The sequence below is a fragment of the Strix aluco genome, chromosome 1 (genome assembly GCF_031877795.1).
Source record: "Strix aluco isolate bStrAlu1 chromosome 1, bStrAlu1.hap1, whole genome shotgun sequence".
In the NCBI taxonomy this organism is placed as follows: Eukaryota; Metazoa; Chordata; class Aves; order Strigiformes; family Strigidae; genus Strix; species Strix aluco.
Genome location: NC_133931.1, coordinates 110,002,321 through 110,023,520, shown reverse-complemented (window position 1 = coordinate 110,023,520; position 21,200 = coordinate 110,002,321). Strand labels below are relative to the sequence as shown.

The following is a 21,200-nucleotide window of genomic DNA, read 5'->3' as shown; positions in this document are numbered from 1 at the left end:
TGACCTCAGGGAGATAATTGCCTCCTTTATGATATGCTGTGATGCAATGTTAACTTCATTTGAAGGATGCAGTATTGTTGGCTTTTCCTGAATTTGCTGATCCTGCATCCAGGCAACGTGAAACTTCAAGAGGAGACATGCCTGGTACTAACAACACTCCTGGGGCATGACCTCTCCTTTGTTCAGCTATTACTCACTTTTAAGGATTATCCTTGTAGGAGAACGAAGCATTGTGATATTTCAAGGATTTGGAGTATTCTGTAAGGTTTTGTAATAGTGAAATCACTTTGACAAGACGATTATTCACACCTTCTGGACTCCTTCACTGGGAAATACCTGGGAGACGGTACTGAACATACTGTTATGTGCCGCTGGCAGCCTCACTGGGAAACTACGCCAAGGACAGCTTCTCTAATCTGCTGAAAGACTTGTGTGTCAAGGTCACGTGTGGAGCATTCAGAGGTAACCAGACCTTGTGCTAGCTGGGAGTGTGGAATGAGATGTTAAAAGATAGAAGAAAGAGTGAGCTCCTAGGGACAAGAAGGGAATGTGACTCAAATTATCAGGGTGACACCTCTATGTATCGACACAAAGTGGTCTTCTCTGCTCTGGCACACTGATTCCTGGGGATGCATGGTTACATATCAAGACCTTCTTCAAGCTTTGCCTAGAGTTGTTACTCAGAATCAGAGTGACAGCTGTCATTTTGTAAACACAAAGCTGCTAGACTTAACAGCCTGTTCTTATGCATTATAAAACCCAACACAAGAAGCATCACAGCTCCAAAATGATACTTACATCTACAATAAGGAAGTCAAGCCAGCACCAGGCATTAGTGAAATACTTCTTGAAGCCATAAGCCACCCATTTCAGGAGCATTTCCAAGACAAAGATGTAAGTGAATATTTTGTCAGCATATTCCAGCATGGGTTTTATGTTTTTTCGATCATCAAGGTAAATATCTTCAAAAGCCTGGAAGTACAAAAGATTGATTAAAAACTTCTCCTAAGCTATGTTGGAAAGCGTTGGTGCTGCACTACAAGTATTTGATCGGATATCATGTACTGTCTGTGATTTCTGATATATTTTAATGTTACCATCAGAAAGAGCTCACAAGCATAAATAGAACTGACCCTAACCTAATAGAGATCTGTTCAGCTTTCCCTTATAATGGACACACGCTTAGCTATCTTTCTCCAGCCTCTACTGGCTGTACTGACTAGACATCCTCTGAGTGTAAGAACAGCTTAAGCACCCTAAATTTGGGAATGTGAATATGTGAGCAGGATGCCACCCCAAGCTGCCCAAGGGCATCCTGTCTCAGCTACTGTTGGTTGTGTCAGTGCTGTCAGGGCACCTCAGATTTACCAGGGCATAGGATGCCTGTCTTTAGGAGGCAGAATCTGACCCTTATGTTTAGTCATATATGTCTTATTGCTGATGATGAAAAATTGAGTTATTAACCTGCCCGTGTTATAGAGTACCAGAGTTTCCTGGCTTCTGTTCAGCCATCACATTTCAGGTAGCTACAGCTATCTGCCTCAAGAAATGCTCATTATTATCCACTTAACAGAACAATTATGTTTTAAAGGTCAAGGTATCTATCTACCCATCCCATCTGACTCTCTAACTAATCTTATGCAGGGCATTATCAAAGGACTTTCAGTATCTGTATCAAATACATGCAACTTAATAACCCCTTTAAAATATCTACAATATAAAACAATATACCTACAAAAATGAAACAAATAAGGTTGTCCAATAATTTAGCTCTCACTTTATAATGTATATCAAATAAAATGCAGGATCCTAGTGTCACGGTTGCATATATATGGCCTGTTTTGGGGCTTCTAAGTTGAGTAGTGGCTATGGTCTGCTTCCCCAGCTACTCTAGTGACTGTCATTACCCAAGCTGCTGCTGTGTCTCTGTAACCTGGATAAGCTGGATACCCAAGCTTTGATATATTACTCTTGTCCCATCCTGTGACCCAGAGCACCTGGCAGTAAGAAACAACATTATTTGAGGGGGTCTGGGCTAATCAGCTTAATTATCTGTATTTACATATTTTAAGATCTGTAGCTATTTTCTGAGGAACTTCAAAAAGTTAGCAAACACCCAGTGCCTGGAGATACAAGAAGTGTGTTACTTGTCACTCAAGCAGTCACACCGCTCTTCTGCCTGCCAGGGAACAATAATTAAACTGACAAGAAAGCTTTGGCAGCCTGTGTCAAAGCTTGTCCATTTGTCCCCACACCTTGGGGTGACGTTTTCACTGCAACTTGGTCTTCTATCTTGCCTTCAAAAACGATATTTAAAGGGTGTGAAAGAGCTGTGGAGAAAGCCACAGAAAACAATACACAGAAAGACTGGAGTTTACCACTTCTAGTAGGGGCTCACTCACTTTCTCAGATGACTTGCTGTACTTTGCAATTACTGCAAAAATAACAATAAACTATTTAAAGTGAATTCCTCTTCTCCCTCCTTTGCTCTCCCTGTTTTATACTAACTTTCCAAAAAGTACATTGTGTTTTGTCTACTAAAAGCACACTGTGTGTCAGGAGGCAGCTTAATAAGGGATGAAAAATATGCTACCTGAATGCCTCAGGTGCACTGTACTTCTGCACCAGCTATGGATATTACCCAATGACAAAACTCCGGTGTTTTGCATTTTTTCACAGTGACAACAGATGAAATTTTTGCAATATAAAACATTATTAAGTGTTATTTCTTGTGCTTTGTTTTCTGAGTTAAAAAAGAGTTAAACAGGATATCTGCCGTGTTATCCACAATTACTATTAAAACACAGGCTCCCAGTTGGGGTGCTTATGGCTTAAATGCATAAAAAGGGGTTTTGGATCTTTTATAGTAAGCTCTCTATATATATTGTGATGGTTTAACTACCACACACTGCATACTGGCTTTTAAATTCCCTTAAGAACTTAGCACGTCCCAGGGATGTAGCCAGATGAGCTCAGTTTTTGGAAGAGCTCACACAAGAATAACAGAAGAAAAATATTGTGTGTTGCCTCCAACATCTCCAGTCCAAATACTGAAGCACAGTGCTGATATGTGAGAAAATGCAGCATAATTTGCCCTTATACAGAATTGCACTGGCTAAATTGAAAATCACAAAAAGTAAATGAATGCATGCAATGAAAATTAAATGAGATTCATATTGCAGTGTTCAGTAGCTAAGGCACTTTTAATTACATATGTAAGGAAGTGTATTAATCTAAAGTGTATTATAGCAAGCGACATGCCCCCTTTAAAATGCGTTAAAAAATTAACATGCTGATTCTCAAGCTGGTGCAAAAACTGTCAGACTCCATTGATTTCAGCAAAGCTATGACAATTTTTAGCAGCCTACTATTTACTCAAGTTTTTCAGCCTCTTACTTTCCATAATAAGACAAAATCCCCTGGGTGAAATTTCAGCCCATCCCTGGTGGACCTGGAAAACAGTCCATTCCTTTCTTTTTTCCATCAACGTTTATGTATTTCCACCTTCTTATCTACCTGCAGAGACTTTCTTTAAACTACATAAGCCCAGTACTTCTGTGTTTTCCTCTTTTTTTTTAGGCCACTGATAATTTGGGTTACTCTCCTCTAGAGTTTCTTCAATTAGCCCATGTCTTTCCCAAAGTGCAGTGCCCAGAGCTGAAGCCAGTGCTCCAGCTGAGGCCTCCTTGATGCCAACTGGAGTGGAAGAACATACTTATTCATACAGCCCAGTGGGGTGTTTGGTTTTTGTGTGGTGTTGTGATGTAGTTTACTCTATTCTGTTTGTTGTCTGTTCTCTCTCCAGCTCTTTTTAGTAAATCTGCTACCTTACCAGTCATCCTGCATCATGCCTTTCTGCCTGTGATTATTCCTGATAAGATGAAGCAGGCAACTTTCCAAGATGATGTTCCTCTTACTATGTAAGGCAGATTCATCCGTTTGGCTGAAGTTAATCCTGACCTCCAGAAATACATGGATAGCCTGTCCAAACATGGCACTGCCTGCAAATTTAATAGGTGTATTTCTTGCTCCATCACGGAGGAGATCAGTGACCACCAGACCAAAGCCTAGAAAACTCTTGATATACCCTTTGCTCTATGCCTGGATAAAAATCTGGGAGAAAGCCCACGAACTTCAGTGACATTCCTGACGTGTAAATGAACAACATAAATATATGCTGACATGGCTACAAAGAGCCGAGGGCTGATAATACAGGGAGGATAATCCCACTTTTTGGGATCTCAGGAGGAGAGGATCCCTTATCAGAGTCCTGGGCAATGACCAACCAGCCTCCATACATACCCATGCATGTGGATGTAAACAGGAGTTATCTGTGCAGGGAAGGTATGGTGGTTTGAGCTAAGGTGTATTCAAAACATGACAGGTGCCCATTAGCTTTACAGGTAGCACCAATTCAGTGTTCCCTGTGTCTTTCATGATTTTGCTTTGCTGGTTACAGAATGTGCTAAAAGCAAAGCAAAGACAAAAGCCATCCCTGGAGAAAAATACAAGCCTCCAGATGGGAACTACCATGGAGCAGTTATGGGATGCTGAAGTAGTAACTCTGGGATAGTTCCTCACACAGACTTCCTTAAGGTTTTGCTTTTCAAAACCTGTGCATGTCATAATTTTATGTTATAATAGAAGAAAGTTCACCACTGTATGGTAAAGGCAGGTGAAATCAGAAAAGCTGAAGACCTGTTTTAGCCCCAAACATGCTTTGCTTTGAGAAAAGATTAGTAAGGGCTCATAAGGTCTTAGAGACAGCTAACTGGAGAACACTTTCTCCAAGACCCATGTCCACTTTCAAGCAGATAGGAAATCCTGTTACATTTACCAGGGCTCCACTGCTCAGCAGGATCATGAATATGATGAAAGTTTCAAACCAGTTGTGTTCGACGATTCTGTAGCAGGTTTTCCGCAGTCTCCACCAAATTTTGCCTGGAAATTTTGTGATGTCCACTGAACAGCATGGGAAGAATCTCACACAAACTGAAAAGGAGCAAAATGAAAATAAAGCAACTGTTAAAAAAGCCCATTTAATTCTTAAAGCTGCAATAAGGAGCTGCTAAACAAGATTTCTTCCAGCAATAAGCTGCTGCATGGAGTCTTTCCTCCCTTGTTTTTCTCACCAACCTCTTCTGCTCTGCCTTCTGTTTCCCCCTCTCACTCCTCTATTAAAAAAACATTCAGAATCACTTAAAATGTGCCCCAGTGATTTTTCCCGATGATTTTTATGATACAGAATATGTTGGTCATGAGTCACCAGTGCCCTAGGTCAATCACATTGTGTTAGCTGAGTTCAGGCAGCACCCCTGATCAGGACTAATGACTCTAGCAGGGATTACCAATAGTTTCCACATTCTTTTGAATGGAGGAAGGTACTACGATACCACTAGAATTACTAATTAAAAGTGGCAATCTGATAAAAGGGAGATGAGGGGAGGAAGTACTACAGTGCAGATGGGACTGACGTGCTGAAGAGAATCAGACAGTAAAAGCAGTAGCAGATTTTGATTACTTGGACTCTCACAAGCTTAAACAAGACATTAGAACTGCTTTGTAAATACAGGTAGGCAATTAAATCCCCTTTGTTGTCAGCAGAAATTTAGATATCCAGTCCACAGCAGGTTCCCCATTGATGTTTCATAGCACTTTCTGACTTTAGTGACAAATACTGTGTGATAGTTGAATGATGTGGTTGTAATGGGGACTACACAAGGATTTCTCACAGGCAAAACCATGGCAATTTTCAGTTTCTTCAGCGACATTCATTTGTTATAGCAAAAGGATATTGTCATTGGTAATGAACAGATTCATCTTTCCTGTTTTAAAAAACAACATGTACATTGCCTTGTGCTGGGTAAGAACTTAAAACTGTGTGAGAAGACACCCTGGTAGTCAGGACTTGTCCTTTACCACATTGGCCATTCAGCTTTATGACAGATAATTTCATAACTTGAATCTCACAACTCAAATTTCACAACATTTGCTGATGAGAATGACTCTCAGAAACTACTTTATTTTTCAAAAGCAAGCTTTTTAACCTACATTTAATTCACATAGGAAGAAATTTAGCTATGAATCTTTATCAGTCCCATCACGAGAAAAAAACCCCAAACACAGCCCAACTGCTTCCATAGCTGAAAGGTAGCCAAGGTCACTAACATGTCTTGAAGCATACAACTGCTCAGAAGTGACAAGGGAGGACATCTCACTATGGTGATGTAAAGAAATGTTATTGCAAGTAGAAATAATGTTTAGTCGAGGAAGTTCGGGAAGGAAAGAGAGTGAGTGCCAAGGTTACGCAGACAGCAGATGCTACTAATTTAAGGTGGCATACCTGAGGCGCTTGAGCTTTATGTGATATGCAAGGAGATCAAGTGCAACTCCTGGGATGCCAGGATTCCCAAGCAGTTGGAAATGGGGCTGACAGCAGGCTCTGCCAGGAGGAATAGAGCTGCTAAGTTTGCTGCGGTCGTCCTGGCATTTTCTGTAAGTTTTTACTATCCCACATCCCTGCTATGGAGCAGCAGATCTGTAGGATGTTTCATACATGAACCACTCCCAGAGCTCCCCTTTCCCTCACATTTCTGAGATTTTGGTTAGGTGTAGGCTCTAGGCTGTATGAGGTTTTGGTATAGGACTAACAGGACAGTAAACCATTTATGCAAAGGTAATGGGACAGTGATGCAAGTAACTACCTGTCCTCTAAAAGCCTGCACCACACAGGCCCATACCAGTTCCCAGTTTATCACTGTATTCCAGAATTCAGAGAAATTCTGGGCTCAGTTGAAATACACTACATTAATCAAATTTTTTGAGAAGGCCATAATGTTAGGAGACTTAAAAAGTTAAAGCCAGCTGAACATGAGCCAGCAGTGTGCCCAGGTGGCCAAGAAGGCCAATGGTATCCTGGCTTGCATCAGAAATAGCGTGGCCAGCAGGGACAGGGAAGTGATCTTACCCCTGTACTCAGCACTGGTGAGGCTGCACCTCGATTACTGTGTTCAGTTTTGGGCCCCTCACTACAAAAAGGACATTGAATTACTCGAGCGTGTCCAGAGAAGGGCAACGAAGCTGGTGAAGGGTCTGGAGCACATGTCGTACGAGGAGTGGCTGAGGGAACTGGGGTTGTTTAGTCTGGAGAAGAGGAGGCTGAGGGGAGACCTCATCGCCCTCTACAACTACCTGAAAGGAGGTTGCAGAGAGCTGGGGATGAGTCTCTTTAATGAAGTAACAAGTGATAGGACAAGAGGTAATGGCCTCAAGTTGCACCAGGGAAGGTTTAGACTGGATATTAGGAAATATTTTTTTACAGAACAGATTGTTAGGCGTTGGAATGGGCTGCCCAGGGAGGTGGTGGAGTCCCCATCCCTGGAGGTGTTTAAGAGTCGGGTTGACATAGCGCTGAGGAATATGGTGTAGTTGAGAATGGTCAGTGTTAGGTTAATGGTTGGACTATATGATCTTCAAGGTCTTTTCCAACCTAGATGATTCTGTGATTCTGTGATTCTGTTTGTCCAGAAAATTTCCCCTCTTTTCTCCTAAGTTACTTCCTAGATGGATACTTGGATTTTTAGTCTCTTAGATGAATGCCTAGGCTCAGCTAGTAACAGGCACGACATGCTCTTTCATGCTCTTACAGAGTAGAAATGCTCTGTAAGTACCATTGGAAAAGGTCTTCCAGGAAGATGTTTTCCCCACTGTAAGACAGTTGGATGAATCATTCCCTGGAGGAATCTGCCTCTGTCTTTCCACTACACAGGAAATGTACATGATTACCTGAGCCCAGGCATAGCTATAGTCAGGGGATCACCTTCAAATTAAATACTAATGAGCAGGGCACCGTGAGGTTCAAAGTAATTTCATTTGTGATGGAATATACTTAGAAAATGGCAAAAACAGGCTATTGCTGATTCAGTCAGCTTCCATCTGATAATCTACAGGTACAGAGAGGTATTTTTAAAGACAGAAAGCCAACTAGAATCACTAATATTTTTTTTTTTATGCTCTTTGATGGCCTTCATGAAATTTCAATCTGAAAAAAAAGTCCTAGTTACTGACAGCAATACCTTGAAAAATCCAAAATAGCTTCTCAGATGAGTCAGCCCAAAATCACAGTGCTATTAAATCCCATGTTTTTGATTGGGTCCAATTCAGAAATGTTTAGACCGGATTCTGATACAATTACTAATGTCAAGTAGCACTTCCGTGAATAATCATGCTGGCTGCAATTCATATGAAATGTTATTTTTATTCATAAAATCAAACAGAAAGAAAGAAAATGGAAAGAAGAAAACTGACCACAAATAGGTTAGTAAAGTTCTATTTCCATTTCAAATTTTCTGAGTTCCCTCAATGACTGTTATTTCATGCCTGTGCTTTTCTGGACTCTCATAGTGCTGGTAACCTACTGTTCTAGTGACCTTGACCCAAGCTTAAATGCTGAATTAGAAGCTTCACATAACCCAACAAAAAAAAGTTTACTTGACCTTGGTCAGCATTCTAATAACTGTTTTTTCTTCAATTTCTGTGAAATCAAAATATCAGAAGCACTCCTACCTGTCTTAGGCATGACCTGGCGAGGGTCTGAGCAATCATAACTCAAGTTGGCTTCTATAACAAGGCAGGTGGTCAGCAGAGCCCAGCTTCAAGTTTTGAAAGCTACTTTATCCACATGAAGAAGACTATTCATTAACACCTTTTAGCACAGCAAATGTCAAAGCAGGAATAAACTCTTTGGCATTTCTTATAACAGCATTAGTCATACTGCCTTGTCTAATAGATTTGTGCTATCCTCCCTGAAATCAATTCTAGTAGGGAATGGGTTGTGCAGAAGAAACTGACCAACTTGTGATTTAGTCAGGACTTAGTTTTGCCATTGTAATTCATGTTGGGTTACACCTTTTTTGAGAGCAAACTGACTCATTTCCACCATGGCCTTTTAAGTAGTAGGTTCCTGCTCAACAGAAACACAGAACAGCAGAAAAAGTCCCCCCAAAGGGTTGAGTTATTTGCTGGTAAATCAGTGAAGTTGTACTGAGCTGCATCAGTGGTCTACTTGTCCAAGAACAGTGTCTGTTTTCAATTAACATTTGAACATTACATATAATTTCTCAGGAAACAGAGACCTATTTAACAAGAAACCTTTCCAAATGTATCTGCATATCATGATATTACCTAATTTTTGTTTGTTTTTCATAACAAGGGAATTGTTCCCTTCAGTCACTGGGGTGTCCTATAGCACAATCACAAACTGCAGCTAAAAACGTGTCCTAAACTGTAGTCTCCACTGCAGGCGTGAGAGAGAAAGCTCTTACTTCAGCATCTGCCACAATGATAAACAAGTTACCCCTCCCCCAAAAAAGGCAGGAGGAATTTAATTTACAATGCATTTGTGTAAATATTCCTTTGGTTCCACATTCACATTTTCTAGCCTGATGCATTATAATCATGGAGCTGTTAGACCTGATTGCATTATCTTGGTGCATTGGGAAAAAAATCTCTTTATAATTGTGGGAGCTATATGGCAAAAACTTCCTCCTGCATGCACGACAGCCAAACCTATTGATTTCAGGCTTATGAGTAAACACTTTACAAATCCACTTCGTGTTCACACCAATATATACACTTAAATTTACATAAAATTATAGATATGTTTTGGAGGGATTGAGTTGCTCATTCTTTTCAATAAACCAGGAAGACCAATTAATTTCTTCTATACTGTGGTCCAGTAAGTCTGGTACCTTATGTTCAAACTGCACTAATTTTGTTACTACCTTTACACAGGAGTTCTCAATTATTGGAACATTCATTTTTAGAACAAAACAATATTTTGCTTAGCTTTGAATGCTGGTTACATTATTACTTGGTTTGACACAAAGAAAATACAGCTTCCTCAGCATAATCTCTAGCAGGCAGGTATTCATATCTGGCAAGCTGCGTTTCTAATGACCAGTCTGCCTAGCTGTGTACACTCAAGCAAGAAAGCAAGCCTGGCTGTAGTCCCTTTGTAAGACCCCAGCTGTCTCCCTGTGCTGAAGGGAACATGATTTCTGCAGATCCTCCTTATTTAAACCCTTTCTCATCTTCTGGCCCCACTAGCCCACTGGCATACATGGCTGGGATTTATACTGTGCAGCTCTAGGACTAACACAGAAGAGAGTCTCCAGCATTTAGGTACCTGAGACACACATGGAGATTGAAGTCTTTTCTTGTGTACTACAACCCAGTGCTGCCAAGAAAGCATCTGACAAAGCCACAGTCTGCCAGGTGTTTTTACTCTTCCAAGGGCTTTACAAGGGTACATTTCTTGTTTATCTGCTGCTACTCTCCTCAAAACATATCCTCTCAGAGGTCACTACAAATAACGGTGTGACACTTTGAAGCCAAGGCAGTGGGCAGTCTGGTCTACAACCAATGTCAGCCCTGCTTTGAGTGAGGGGGTGGATGAGTTGAAATCTAGACGTCCTGTCCAACCTGACTTAATTTAATTCTGTACATGCAATAGGATGGTAAGAGTCTTATGATGTCTGAAAATTGTATACAACAAAATACTAGCATGCCCTTCTTGATGGAAAAATACACTGTATCTCAGGTATTACGACTAGAGGAAAGAGATACTTTAAAACTTGGGTTAGTTCCATGATTTTTTTCTAGGATGAAAATTAACACATTTTATTTTGTTTTACTTGGCTTTTAAACATCATCTGGTGGCGGTCCCTGTAGCTCAGTTTAATTTGCTCAGTTTAATGGTCTGTTTTTCCTCCTCTTCACTAGAAATAAAACTAAACAGCCACTAACTGAGGTTGAAGAGGGCATGACGCAGATCCCACCATTAATCAGAGTAACTTCATTTTAGCGCATGGTATTTTCCAGCTGCGATAATTGCTCCTACACGGTCACATGAAAAACTGGTTTTGGGCATCCTTGGTGTCACGAGTTGCGATCAACCGCGCATTGAACAAGGTAGCTCATTCTCGCATGACCATCTGATGATATTCCTTTGAAACCTTTGCCAGTGGGCTGTGTCCGGGCAATTACGCTTAAGGACTTGGTGAAAACTTTCTCCTATTAGGGTCTGGGAGAGAGAAGTGTGCTGGGGCCAGGGGGCTCTCTTTGGACGACCTTCTGTGAGACACGGAAGATAATGTCCAAACAGGCAGCAATTTCTAATGCAGAGAATGCATACCAATAGAGGTAACAGGACTGGAGTGTTGCAAGGCATCTGGAGGAAAAAATACCCAAATAACTGGCATTGCCTAGATGTTGCTTTCCCATCAACCAGCAACAAGAATGATCTCCATTTCTATCAGGTTTTTTCCAGCAATACTTGCTAGCTGCCAGAACTGTGACCCTACCCTGGCTTCACATTTCCTGACCCAGGAATATTCCCCGTTGACCCTAATCAAAGCTATTTTGAGATGATAACGAATTAACAAGTCTCCCCAAGAAAAATGACCTATGGCTTATCTGGGTCACCCAACTCCCGGAAAACTGTGACCTCAGCAAACTTTCAGCAACTATTTCAAGAACATGCATTATCTTCCTTGCCTTTGTTATCTGAAAAAGGGGGCTGAATCCAGAACATATTTGTTCAGGACATAACCTATGCTGGATGGGTTTAGAAATGTCATAGTTTGAATTTGGATAGCTGGTGATCTAACAGGGTAAGAACTTAACCCTTCCCCTCTCACTCTTCATCTCACCTAATCTCCTTCTTTCACAAATATTAGCTGGTCATTCTCCCAAATATACCAAATATTGTTGTACCTCTTTATTACAAGCCAGTAAAGGCAATATAGATAAAGTTGCCCAGTGCATGCCCTTCAATACTTCCATTTTAGAACTTATAACCTTGTCATATCTTAGCTGACTAGACTGTTGTTTGTTGGCTTGCTTTAGACTGAAATGATAATTGCATGAGGTTTAATTGCAATGGTAAGTTTGGGTAAAAATATTGGAAGGTATTTAATAGAAGAAGATTATAGGAAAATTCCCTTCATAAATAAAAACAAAAGTTAACAAATTAATTTGGACTTTTAGTTTACAGCATTTTGACTTGAAATTTTATGAGCAAACATTCATGTCAACTTTATGCATTTTTGCCAAATTCATGAGGAATGTGATCACGTTTAGCCTGCACAGTGTCCTCTAAAAAATCTGCATGGATATCTGCTGCACAGGAAAGAAGAGCAGATATGTTGGGGAGGATGTCACCTGCAACTGCATCCCTAGTGCCCCCAGACACCCTGCACTGGTCCAAGGGCTGGGAGAAAGCTCTCCTTCAATTCCGATTCAGAGCTCAAGGCTCAGCTGGCCATACCCTGGGAGAAGAGGAACACACCCTGACTTGAACAGGGACTGGTGAGGAACTAGGAAACATGAGGAATAAAAGGCAAAAGGCAGGAGCAGGGATGCTCAGGGGGAAGGGAGCAGGAGCCAGCAGGGTGGATGTAACCCACCTTGGGGTTCAGCCCACAATGCCTTTGTTTCTACATTTCTCTGCTGATGGATGACAAGTGAGCTTCAAAACCAGCTTAATGCTTTCAGTGATCCATCTAGAAGAGCACCATTTGTTACCCTGCATCCCATTGACAGCGGTGGAGAAGATCTGACAAACTGAGTTGGTACGGATGTGGTCTTGAATGATGGAGTTTCAGGCAGTTCTGATTATTTTAAGACAGAGCAAATTACAGAGTGCTACTGCTCTTGGAATGAATCAGGGCTTTCCACTGAATGAAGTGATGGGTTGTGTGATGTCCACCTTATTTCTTTTAAAAACTGGAAGGCGATCATGGCCAACCACAGTTTCAGAACGTGTAAACTGGCATCTAACTAGGACCGGTCTTACAGCACTGGTCTGTTTAAACAATTATAATAATTTCTCACTTTGTTCACTTAGTGAGCAGCATAACATAGATTGCTGCTCGCTGGCCTCATTAAGAAATATATTGTAAAAGAATGAAAACACCAGATCTAATTTCTACATGTTATTGTATGGACCAGAATAGTTACACCATGCTTTCTGCCTTCGACTGCATTAATTTTTGTCTACTGCTTTTAAGCAGAGATGCCAAAAAAATGTTTAGATCCTAGGGATATTTGTAAGCCCTGCAGGGCTCCCCTACCTCATTCAATCATCCATCTCACAGATATAGAGATGCACATTTTTGCTGACTTCAGGGGCATTCATATACCCAGCAAATCATCTCTGTCTGATCCCATCTGAGCAGCTCCATTTTTATTTATAATAATCCTTGAATTTTCAAGGCAATATACTAACATTCAGCTAACCCTATTTTTCCTAACTCAGATTTAAAGGAAAATGAGGAATCTGACTGAGATAATATTTGGAATAGAACTCTGAGAAGAAATAACTTAGGATGTTATTTACCTTATAGATTTACTTTAAAATAGATCTTCTGACGTAGCTGGGTTTTAAATCTGTGTTTTAGAGTAGGTTGGTGTTAAAAAATTAACAAAATGATGGCATATTTCAGTATTAAAAGTTATGTAAATGTTATTTATTGTTATCTAAAATAATTAAGCAAAATACCCTTTACGTAGCACATCCCTGGCCAGATGAAAGTTACTGGACATGCTAATGTTAACATCCTTTAAAATAAATGGAAAAGAATCCCTGGACTCACGAACTCTCCAGACAGTTTCTGTTAAATGCCTATATACATTTAAGCAATAGAAACATCCTGATCTGGTCAGTTTTCTATCAAATTTGATCATGCACACATATTGGAAGGCAAAAATCTTCATTGGCCAAGTTAGAAAAACCAACATTTAAAAAAAACCCAAACCCTTTATCTCTTTTTTTATCTCTTTTTTTCTTATCTCTTTTTATCTCTTATCTTGGAAATCCAAAGACTAATGATAATAAGTGATCTTGGGTGTGTGTTTGGAGCATTACAGTATCTAAGGAATGAAGTGCAACCAGTGAAATACTACTGCAAGCAGCCAGAGCAATGTGGTGTGTAGGTGAAGAGATGTTCACTGAGAGAAGAGGAAGTTTCTTGCCTCAGCATTTCTGTGAAATATGCAGGCCCTTACCTTCGGGAAAGCAATCTTCAGGCTCCATCAGCTCCTCAGCAAACTCAGGGATCTGCTCCAGCAGTTCTGCAGGATTTGTCAAATCCACTGTGCTGCCTTCAGAAAGACTGATTTCATCAAGCTTGTTGTCAACAAGAGCAAAGATGAGGAAAACAAATTGATCAATAGTTCCCGAAGGAAGTAGCTGAGTTTTTATTCCACTAACCAATATCCCAGCTAAAGTCACCACAACAGAGACATCACCATGCACTTCACAGTGCCCACTGCTTGAGCGACAGCTCTGCTTATGCTGTGGTGAGCTAACAGCTGACCCATCAACAACAACAACAACAACAAGTTAACACGTAAAACTTACTTTTTAAAACAAAAGAGAAGCAAACTGTAGAAAGGTAGTGAACAGCCACTGAATATTAATGGTAGGTGGAAGCTTGGGATGATGGAACCAGTCATGATTTTAAGGCTTGTATGTCCTGAAGGCTCATACCTTCAGGTGGGGGGGACCAGAAGTGGGACCTAGCTCCTGAAATGCCGAAGGATGAATTTGATGCCCTGTGTTGGGTTCCTGTCTCTGGGACCTCATTCCTAAGGCTACTCACCCACAGCTGGTGGGTGAAATCTGCACCTCGTCAGTCAGGACCATGCTCTGTTCCCTTCTGCCACAGCTTCTCCTCCGAAATAGGCAGAAGTCCTTCTGTCACCAGGTCCAGTCACACGATACTACAGGCACACGCGTGTGAGAGGGCTCTTCCACCTGCCTCATCCCAGGCCTAACTTGTTCCCACTACACGATGTGGTCCCTTGCCTTTTGGTCACGTTTCTGATCTCAAGGTGATGTAGGAGAAGGGACACATGACTTTTGAAAGCCTGTCAGAGGCTCTATTGCTTGCCTGAAATATTTGACACCGGCATCTTAGGCACATTGTTTAAATTTTGTGTTTCTCAAATCCTACTCTGCAAAATGGGGATAAGAATATTCCCACTCCCTGAAGCATTGGTTGTCTTATCTTTTTAGAGCAGGGACTCTCAGGTAGATATGGGTGAAAATTTCTGGGGAATAGATTATTTTTAAAAATGGTTTCAGAGGCTGAATTTGTTATTAAAAGAGTTATGATACATGATTAAATATCACACAAATATGAAACAGAAAATTAATTTCAGGTTAACACTTTCTTTCAATAGAATTAAAACTTTTTCTTTAGAAGAAACCAGGATTTTTTCCCCCATATTTTATTTTACTAGTCAAAATAGAGCATTTCTATTTTGTGTTAATCCAAAATTGTATTTTACTTGATTATTCAGCTTGGCCACTAAAGTGAAAGAACTAATATTTGCCCAGCCCTGCATACAGTTTATTTATGACTGTATTAGAGCACTGTCTGAAATAAGTAGGCAACATCAAAGCTGGTGTCTTCTATGGGTCAGAATAATGAAAAATAACTATAAGCAGGAGTCACGAGAACTTGGTTATTTATTGTCTTATTCTGTTCTCTGAGTACCTACTAAAATATTTCTGTGCTTTATCTTGCAATACTATTGTCTCCATTTAAAAAAATGAGGAGAGTAATACTTACCCATGCTTTTAAACAACCTGTGAGATAGTTATATGAGAGATGGCACGTACACATAAAATATTATTTTCATGAGGATGATGGTGATGGAGTTAGAGAATAGGTACAGTTTTATATATTTATTATTAATGTAAAAATGGGGCCTCTCTTTTCAAGTATACACAGTCAATGCAAAATTTATAGCTGAATTCAGAGAAATGCTGAACCTGGGGTAAAATGGGCAAGATTGAACATTCCAGAAATGCTTGCGAGTGGGGATGGAAGCTAATTTTTTGCAATTAACTGCAGCACCCAGAAGGTCACAGTCTTGGCTAGGGTTTTTAATGCTCTACTCAAAAGGGTTGCAAACAATCAAGAAGAGATCTTTTAAAAAAAGAGTCAGAACAGAAAGCACTGGTCAAAGACATGGATAAAGCTTCTAAAAAATCCATATTCAGAATGCAACTGTTGTACAGAGCCCATTTTCTACAGACTACCAACGGTATATGATGGTGGAAAAAATGTCATACCAAGTCTTAGCAGTCAGAATTTTCTGCTACTCTTCATTAGGGAATGCATTTAGTCATTATCTGTTCTGTTATGAAGACATCAAAACACAGAGCACCAAAATAGTCCTAAACATATACAGCTGTAGGATGTAGAAAATAGGGGTTCCAATGTGAAAAGAAGCTTTGTTGGATATAATTCTCACCACCAGACAGAAATCAAAGAAAACTGTGAGAACAATGTCAGCTTGATAGAATTGTCAATGAAGAAGCTGGATTTAGCAGAGACAGGTTAGGAAATTCACAGAACACAGTACAGTGCAATTATAATAGACTATAAGGAAAACATCTTAAAGAATTAAGAATTCTCAAGAGTTATTTAGCAGGAATTTTCAGAAAATATTAGAATCCATAAGTGTCAAAGTGAGATGGGGAACATGCAAGACAAAACAGACAGGATTTCTTCTGAAAAGCCTTCAAAGAAGAAAGGCAGTGAACATGGATTCAGAAAACACTAGACAAAGGCTTAAGGGTCTGAACTGGGACTAGAAAAAGAAGGAACCATACATATAAGAGAGGAGGGAAAGATTAGGAAAGCTTGTAGGAAAGAAGCAAAGGTTATTCTTTGCCAGAAAGGTTAAAGGGATTAAGAAAGTTTTCATGAACTCAGTAATGGAAAGAAAAGAACTAGAGACGTAATAACAATTGATGAGGGAGATGTAACTAATCAAAATTCAGTTGCCTAAGAAAATAAACTCTTCTTAAAAGAATCCAACAAGGGGATCAATAAAAAGAGGGGGGAAAGCCTGTTAGAATTTATACAAATATAAGTAAAGAAATATCTAGAAAGACTGAAACATATGCAAATCAGCAGATCCAGACAAGGCACATTTTAGGGCATAAACAGATCCAATACACCGAGTTAATACACCATTAGCAATCAATAGTGAATGCTCATGTAAAACTGGAAGCAGCCCAGGAGAGCAGAAATAAGTAAACACAATACTGAGCTTAGAAAAGAGGAAAAGGGAATAATCATGGGAATCACAGATCACTATACACTTGCTGTAGCCTGTAATTAAAGTAGATTAAATAAAGACTCAGAGGAGAAAAGGATAGTGCTTTCTTGGAGTGAAATGTCATAGTAAAGGCAGTAAGGTGGTCCTTATGCTAAGGGTACTGTGCACAGATGAGGTGAAAAGAGGCCAAAAGAAGGCAAAAAGGACAAATACAGAATCTCCTCTTTCTTTCTTGGAATAAGTGATTGGAGGAGGTGCACCAGGCAGAGACAACAGGATTCATCAGAAGCCCCTTTGGAAGACCTCCCACTAGTGCATAAATTCATGCTTCAGAGAGCAGTTTTTAATGTGTTTTTGGGTGGAGTGGCTGTTTTAAGGACAGGGCTTCCACACCCACGCTTGTTTCTATAATAGTGGCAAATTGATCTGAATGGGTTTTTCAAAAAGCCTTTAGCAGTGAGATGCTGAAATCTCATTGAAAGTTGATGTCTGCTGAAGGCTTAACTCTCTCTTATCTCCCTTCCTCTCTCCCTCACCTCTGAAGATCACAGCCTTAATCTATCAAATTGATATATGATATATATATACCTTAAGAAAATGTCTGGATGTCTGTTATAGAAAAGTCTACTTTTAAAATAAATTGTAATTGGCTTGGATTCACCCATTGCTGCTTGGAGAAAAGCCATCCTAAGGACCCAGATATAACACAGACTTTGTCTTCAGAGGAGATCTGTAGGGATTAGAGTCAGCATTGTCTTCACTAAAGATATAGCAGAGGTACTGACTGATATAATCCTCATGTTAGCAGATAACATTAAATTGGAGACGGTATTGAAACTGAGGAAGCAGAAAGGAAAATAGAAGTGAAACACGGAGAGAATAGAGCAAAATGGGACTTGACTTAAAACAGTACAAACGAGACAATTCCAGGAAAATTTCAGTGGAAATCCTGGAAACCTGCAGTAATATTTAAAAATTAGATGTGATTTTGCAGTGGGATATAACAATGCAGAAAACCTATATGAAAACATCATGTCTAGATAATGAGATACTATTTCCTCTCCTTACAGTTCTGTGGAAGTTGTATTTGGAATATTGTGCTTACTTCTCGGCAAAACAACTCCAGAAAGAACAACTGAGGGAGTTGCAAAGAAAGAGGTAAAAAAAGTCAGATAAAGGGCACAGAGATACTCATTTACAAGAAGTAATGAAATGAAAGAACAATGACATGTGACTTCAGGGGGTAAGCCAAAGACAAAAGGAAATAAACAACAGTCTATTAAATTAAGAGATATTAATTCATAAAAAGAGACTGATGGATAAAATTGGTAAAAAGAGTAGTGAAATTATACTTTGAAAGGGAAAAAAAAAAAGGCTGGTTATTATGGCAATATACTCAGCCATGATATTTTTTCTAAGCAAGTGAATTGTTCTCTTTGGCAAATGAAGAAATCTAAGTTGCCTGATACATTTAAAGGTAGATTCCACCAAGCTGTACAAAATATTTTATGGGGCAGTGCTTTGGCAGAGAAATCAACCAGTTTGTTCTCTGAAGTCTTATCCACCCATGGCATCAATGGTTTTATTTCTATGGTGTCTTTCTGATGATTTATATAGGATGAATTTTTAATCACATAATGTATCCTTTACTGACATCAACAGTGTTTTATTCAGAACACATTCAATGCTTCCTGTTAGTGACTGAATCACTCAAAGCTCTGTCTTTTGGACATATCAAATCTGTTACTTCCTCCCAGTTGCTGGCTTTATTTGGCTAGTCACAAGTTCTTGGGACATTCATCAAAAAGATGATTAGCATGTCCTTGTGTGCCAGCACAAAGATTACTTCTGAATAGGAGGACTGTAAGTATGTAATGTCCACATAAGATCTGGCCTTCAAAAATAGCATCCTTTGGGCTTTGCTCTTTCATGTTGGCATTTGTAGCCTCATGTGAACTTCCGTTTGATTTCAAGTCATCCCTGGATTATTGCCATATTTCTCCACCTCTTTCTAAGCAGCCACAAATAGAATCAATTACACTCTACTATAGAAAGGTGACATTTGTGTCCCAAGACCCTTTGAAAGTTGAGGGAGGAAATGGGGATTATTTCTTTATCATGATGTTGCTCAATATATCAAGGCTAGAATGTTCCTGATTTGTCACGACATTTTGTTATAGCGCTAAAAAAGGAAAGAGTTTTCCAGCCTCCGTGTTAGGATCACAGGGTTTATATATACCAGAAAGACATTTAAACATGAAGGATACCTAATCCCCTGAGAGAAAAATTCCTGACACAGTCTTCTAATTCATCTTAGTTATAATGCTTCATCTCATTATTTTAAATTCTTTGGTAACTATATATGCACTTTATTCTGAGGCCAGGATATCAAATATTTGAGTCATCTTCTTCCTCTAAAGTTCAAGACCTTTTCTGTCTGAAGATGAAGTTCAATATGCCAAGAAGTATTCTGGCAAGGAGGATTGCTCCTTAAAGAAATACTTCATGGCTAGAGGATTTCTGGTTACTCTGAGTGGAATTTAGCTCACCTAAGTGTACAACCCATCTAGTTACCCTGGGTTCCCTTTATAGTCAATGGAGAGAAACAGTCACTTTTAGAACATGATTCATCTGACCTAATTTAAATGTTGATTTCAGTTGGAGATGAGACACATTTACCTAACTACATTGGCTCCAGATCCTCATTGACTATAAATGGGCTTTGGATGAGAAGTTCAGATGCAGATGTCTACATTTAGTTCAGTAAATTCCACCCCATATGAATGACAATATGAACCAGCAGGCCTGAAGAAGATGAGTCTGTTTCCTGTTGTCCTGTCAAGATTTCTCCATGGTATTGCTCCTGCTGTGCACAAACTTGCCAGCAGTTTTATAACAGAACTGGGAGAGGTGTGATGTACGTTGAAACTATGTCATCCTTTCCCTTTCATTAATTCAGTTCCCCAAAAACACCACTGGTTCCAATCTCAAGGAGCTACGGAGTTCTCCAAACTCCCAGGACATCACCCAAAATCTCCAGTTGTTGATTTCAGAGAGAGGAATCCATCAGTCTCTAATAATAAAGGTAATGTTATGTCAATAAAATGCTAAATCTGAATGGGAAAAACCCTGAACAAGTCAGCAGCTAAGATACAGGGAATTTAAAGCCTGGAGTCACTCAGTGTACAGTACAAATACATGTAATTTTGTTATTCATGTTGATGAGGACAACATAATCCTACAAATTGAAAATAAGCGTCAACATGTACACATCAAGAAATGACAAGCGAGCCGCACTTTGGTCAACATCAATTGAATGATACCAAGCTTTACTATTTAGTCAGTATCTTCATGTCAGCTACTTAAATTGTTGCACCTTTGCTGGGTGTATGTGCTAACAGGAAAAGAAATGGTGATCCGTGACAGATAGTAGATGCCCTCCAGTGAACTCGAGGTACAGATCTGCCAAGTCATCAGATGCCATTCTTAAAGCTACTTTTCAGCAGGAAAACAGACACATATTTGCTCCTAAAATAAGACAGTAATATTATAGATGATTTTGTGGGCTTTTTTCCCCAAGTCTCTTGGAATCCCATCTTAATTTATAATGCACATTTTTCAAGCTTTCCAATTATTTTTATAATAACAAATCATCTCTCTTCTTTACTAAGACTGTAATACCTACTACATACCATTGCTTTCCTACCATTTAATGAGCAAGTTGTATTTTTATAAGCCATAAACCCCACATAAATCAGTGACATGCACTACAGAGGTGGTGCAATGAATTGCATGCAGTATCAGGTAGGAAAGTTGTTTCTGTTACCTCTTTTTGCCCTATTGGAGGTGGTGGCTCAGCCTTCAACTGCTTATCCACGTGCAACTCACTTAACTCTTCACAAATCTCAGAGTTCTGACTCCGGACGCCTGGGCTTTGGCATCGCTGCCCCCTCAGCTGCAGCTGTTTCTCCTGCTGGAAATAATCCTAGATGGGTTTATTTTCTTTTTCTTTGATAGCATGCTTACTTCTTAAGGAAAATACCCCAGCTAGAAGAGAAAAT

The 21,200-nt window shown here is 39.7% G+C and overlaps 1 protein-coding gene across 4 annotated transcripts in view; it reads right to left on the bottom strand.

Annotated features, from left to right (window-relative positions):
- Window positions 1-21,200, bottom strand: part of LOC141925972 (sodium channel protein type 5 subunit alpha-like) — a 223,740-nt gene that overhangs the window by 38,997 nt on the left and 163,543 nt on the right. For 2 of the 4 annotated variants that reach the window (XM_074830944.1, XM_074830965.1), the window contains exons 17-20: window positions 20,966-21,112; window positions 14,068-14,188; window positions 4,838-4,992; window positions 799-972 (exon numbers count right to left, since the gene is read on the bottom strand). In XM_074830944.1, the coding sequence (XP_074687045.1) occupies window positions 799-972; window positions 4,838-4,992; window positions 14,068-14,188; window positions 20,966-21,112 (597 nt within the window). The remainder of the gene's footprint in view (window positions 1-798; window positions 973-4,837; window positions 4,993-14,067; window positions 14,189-20,965; window positions 21,113-21,200) is intronic. The other 2 variants (XM_074830954.1, XM_074830976.1) reach the window with 2 other exon arrangements.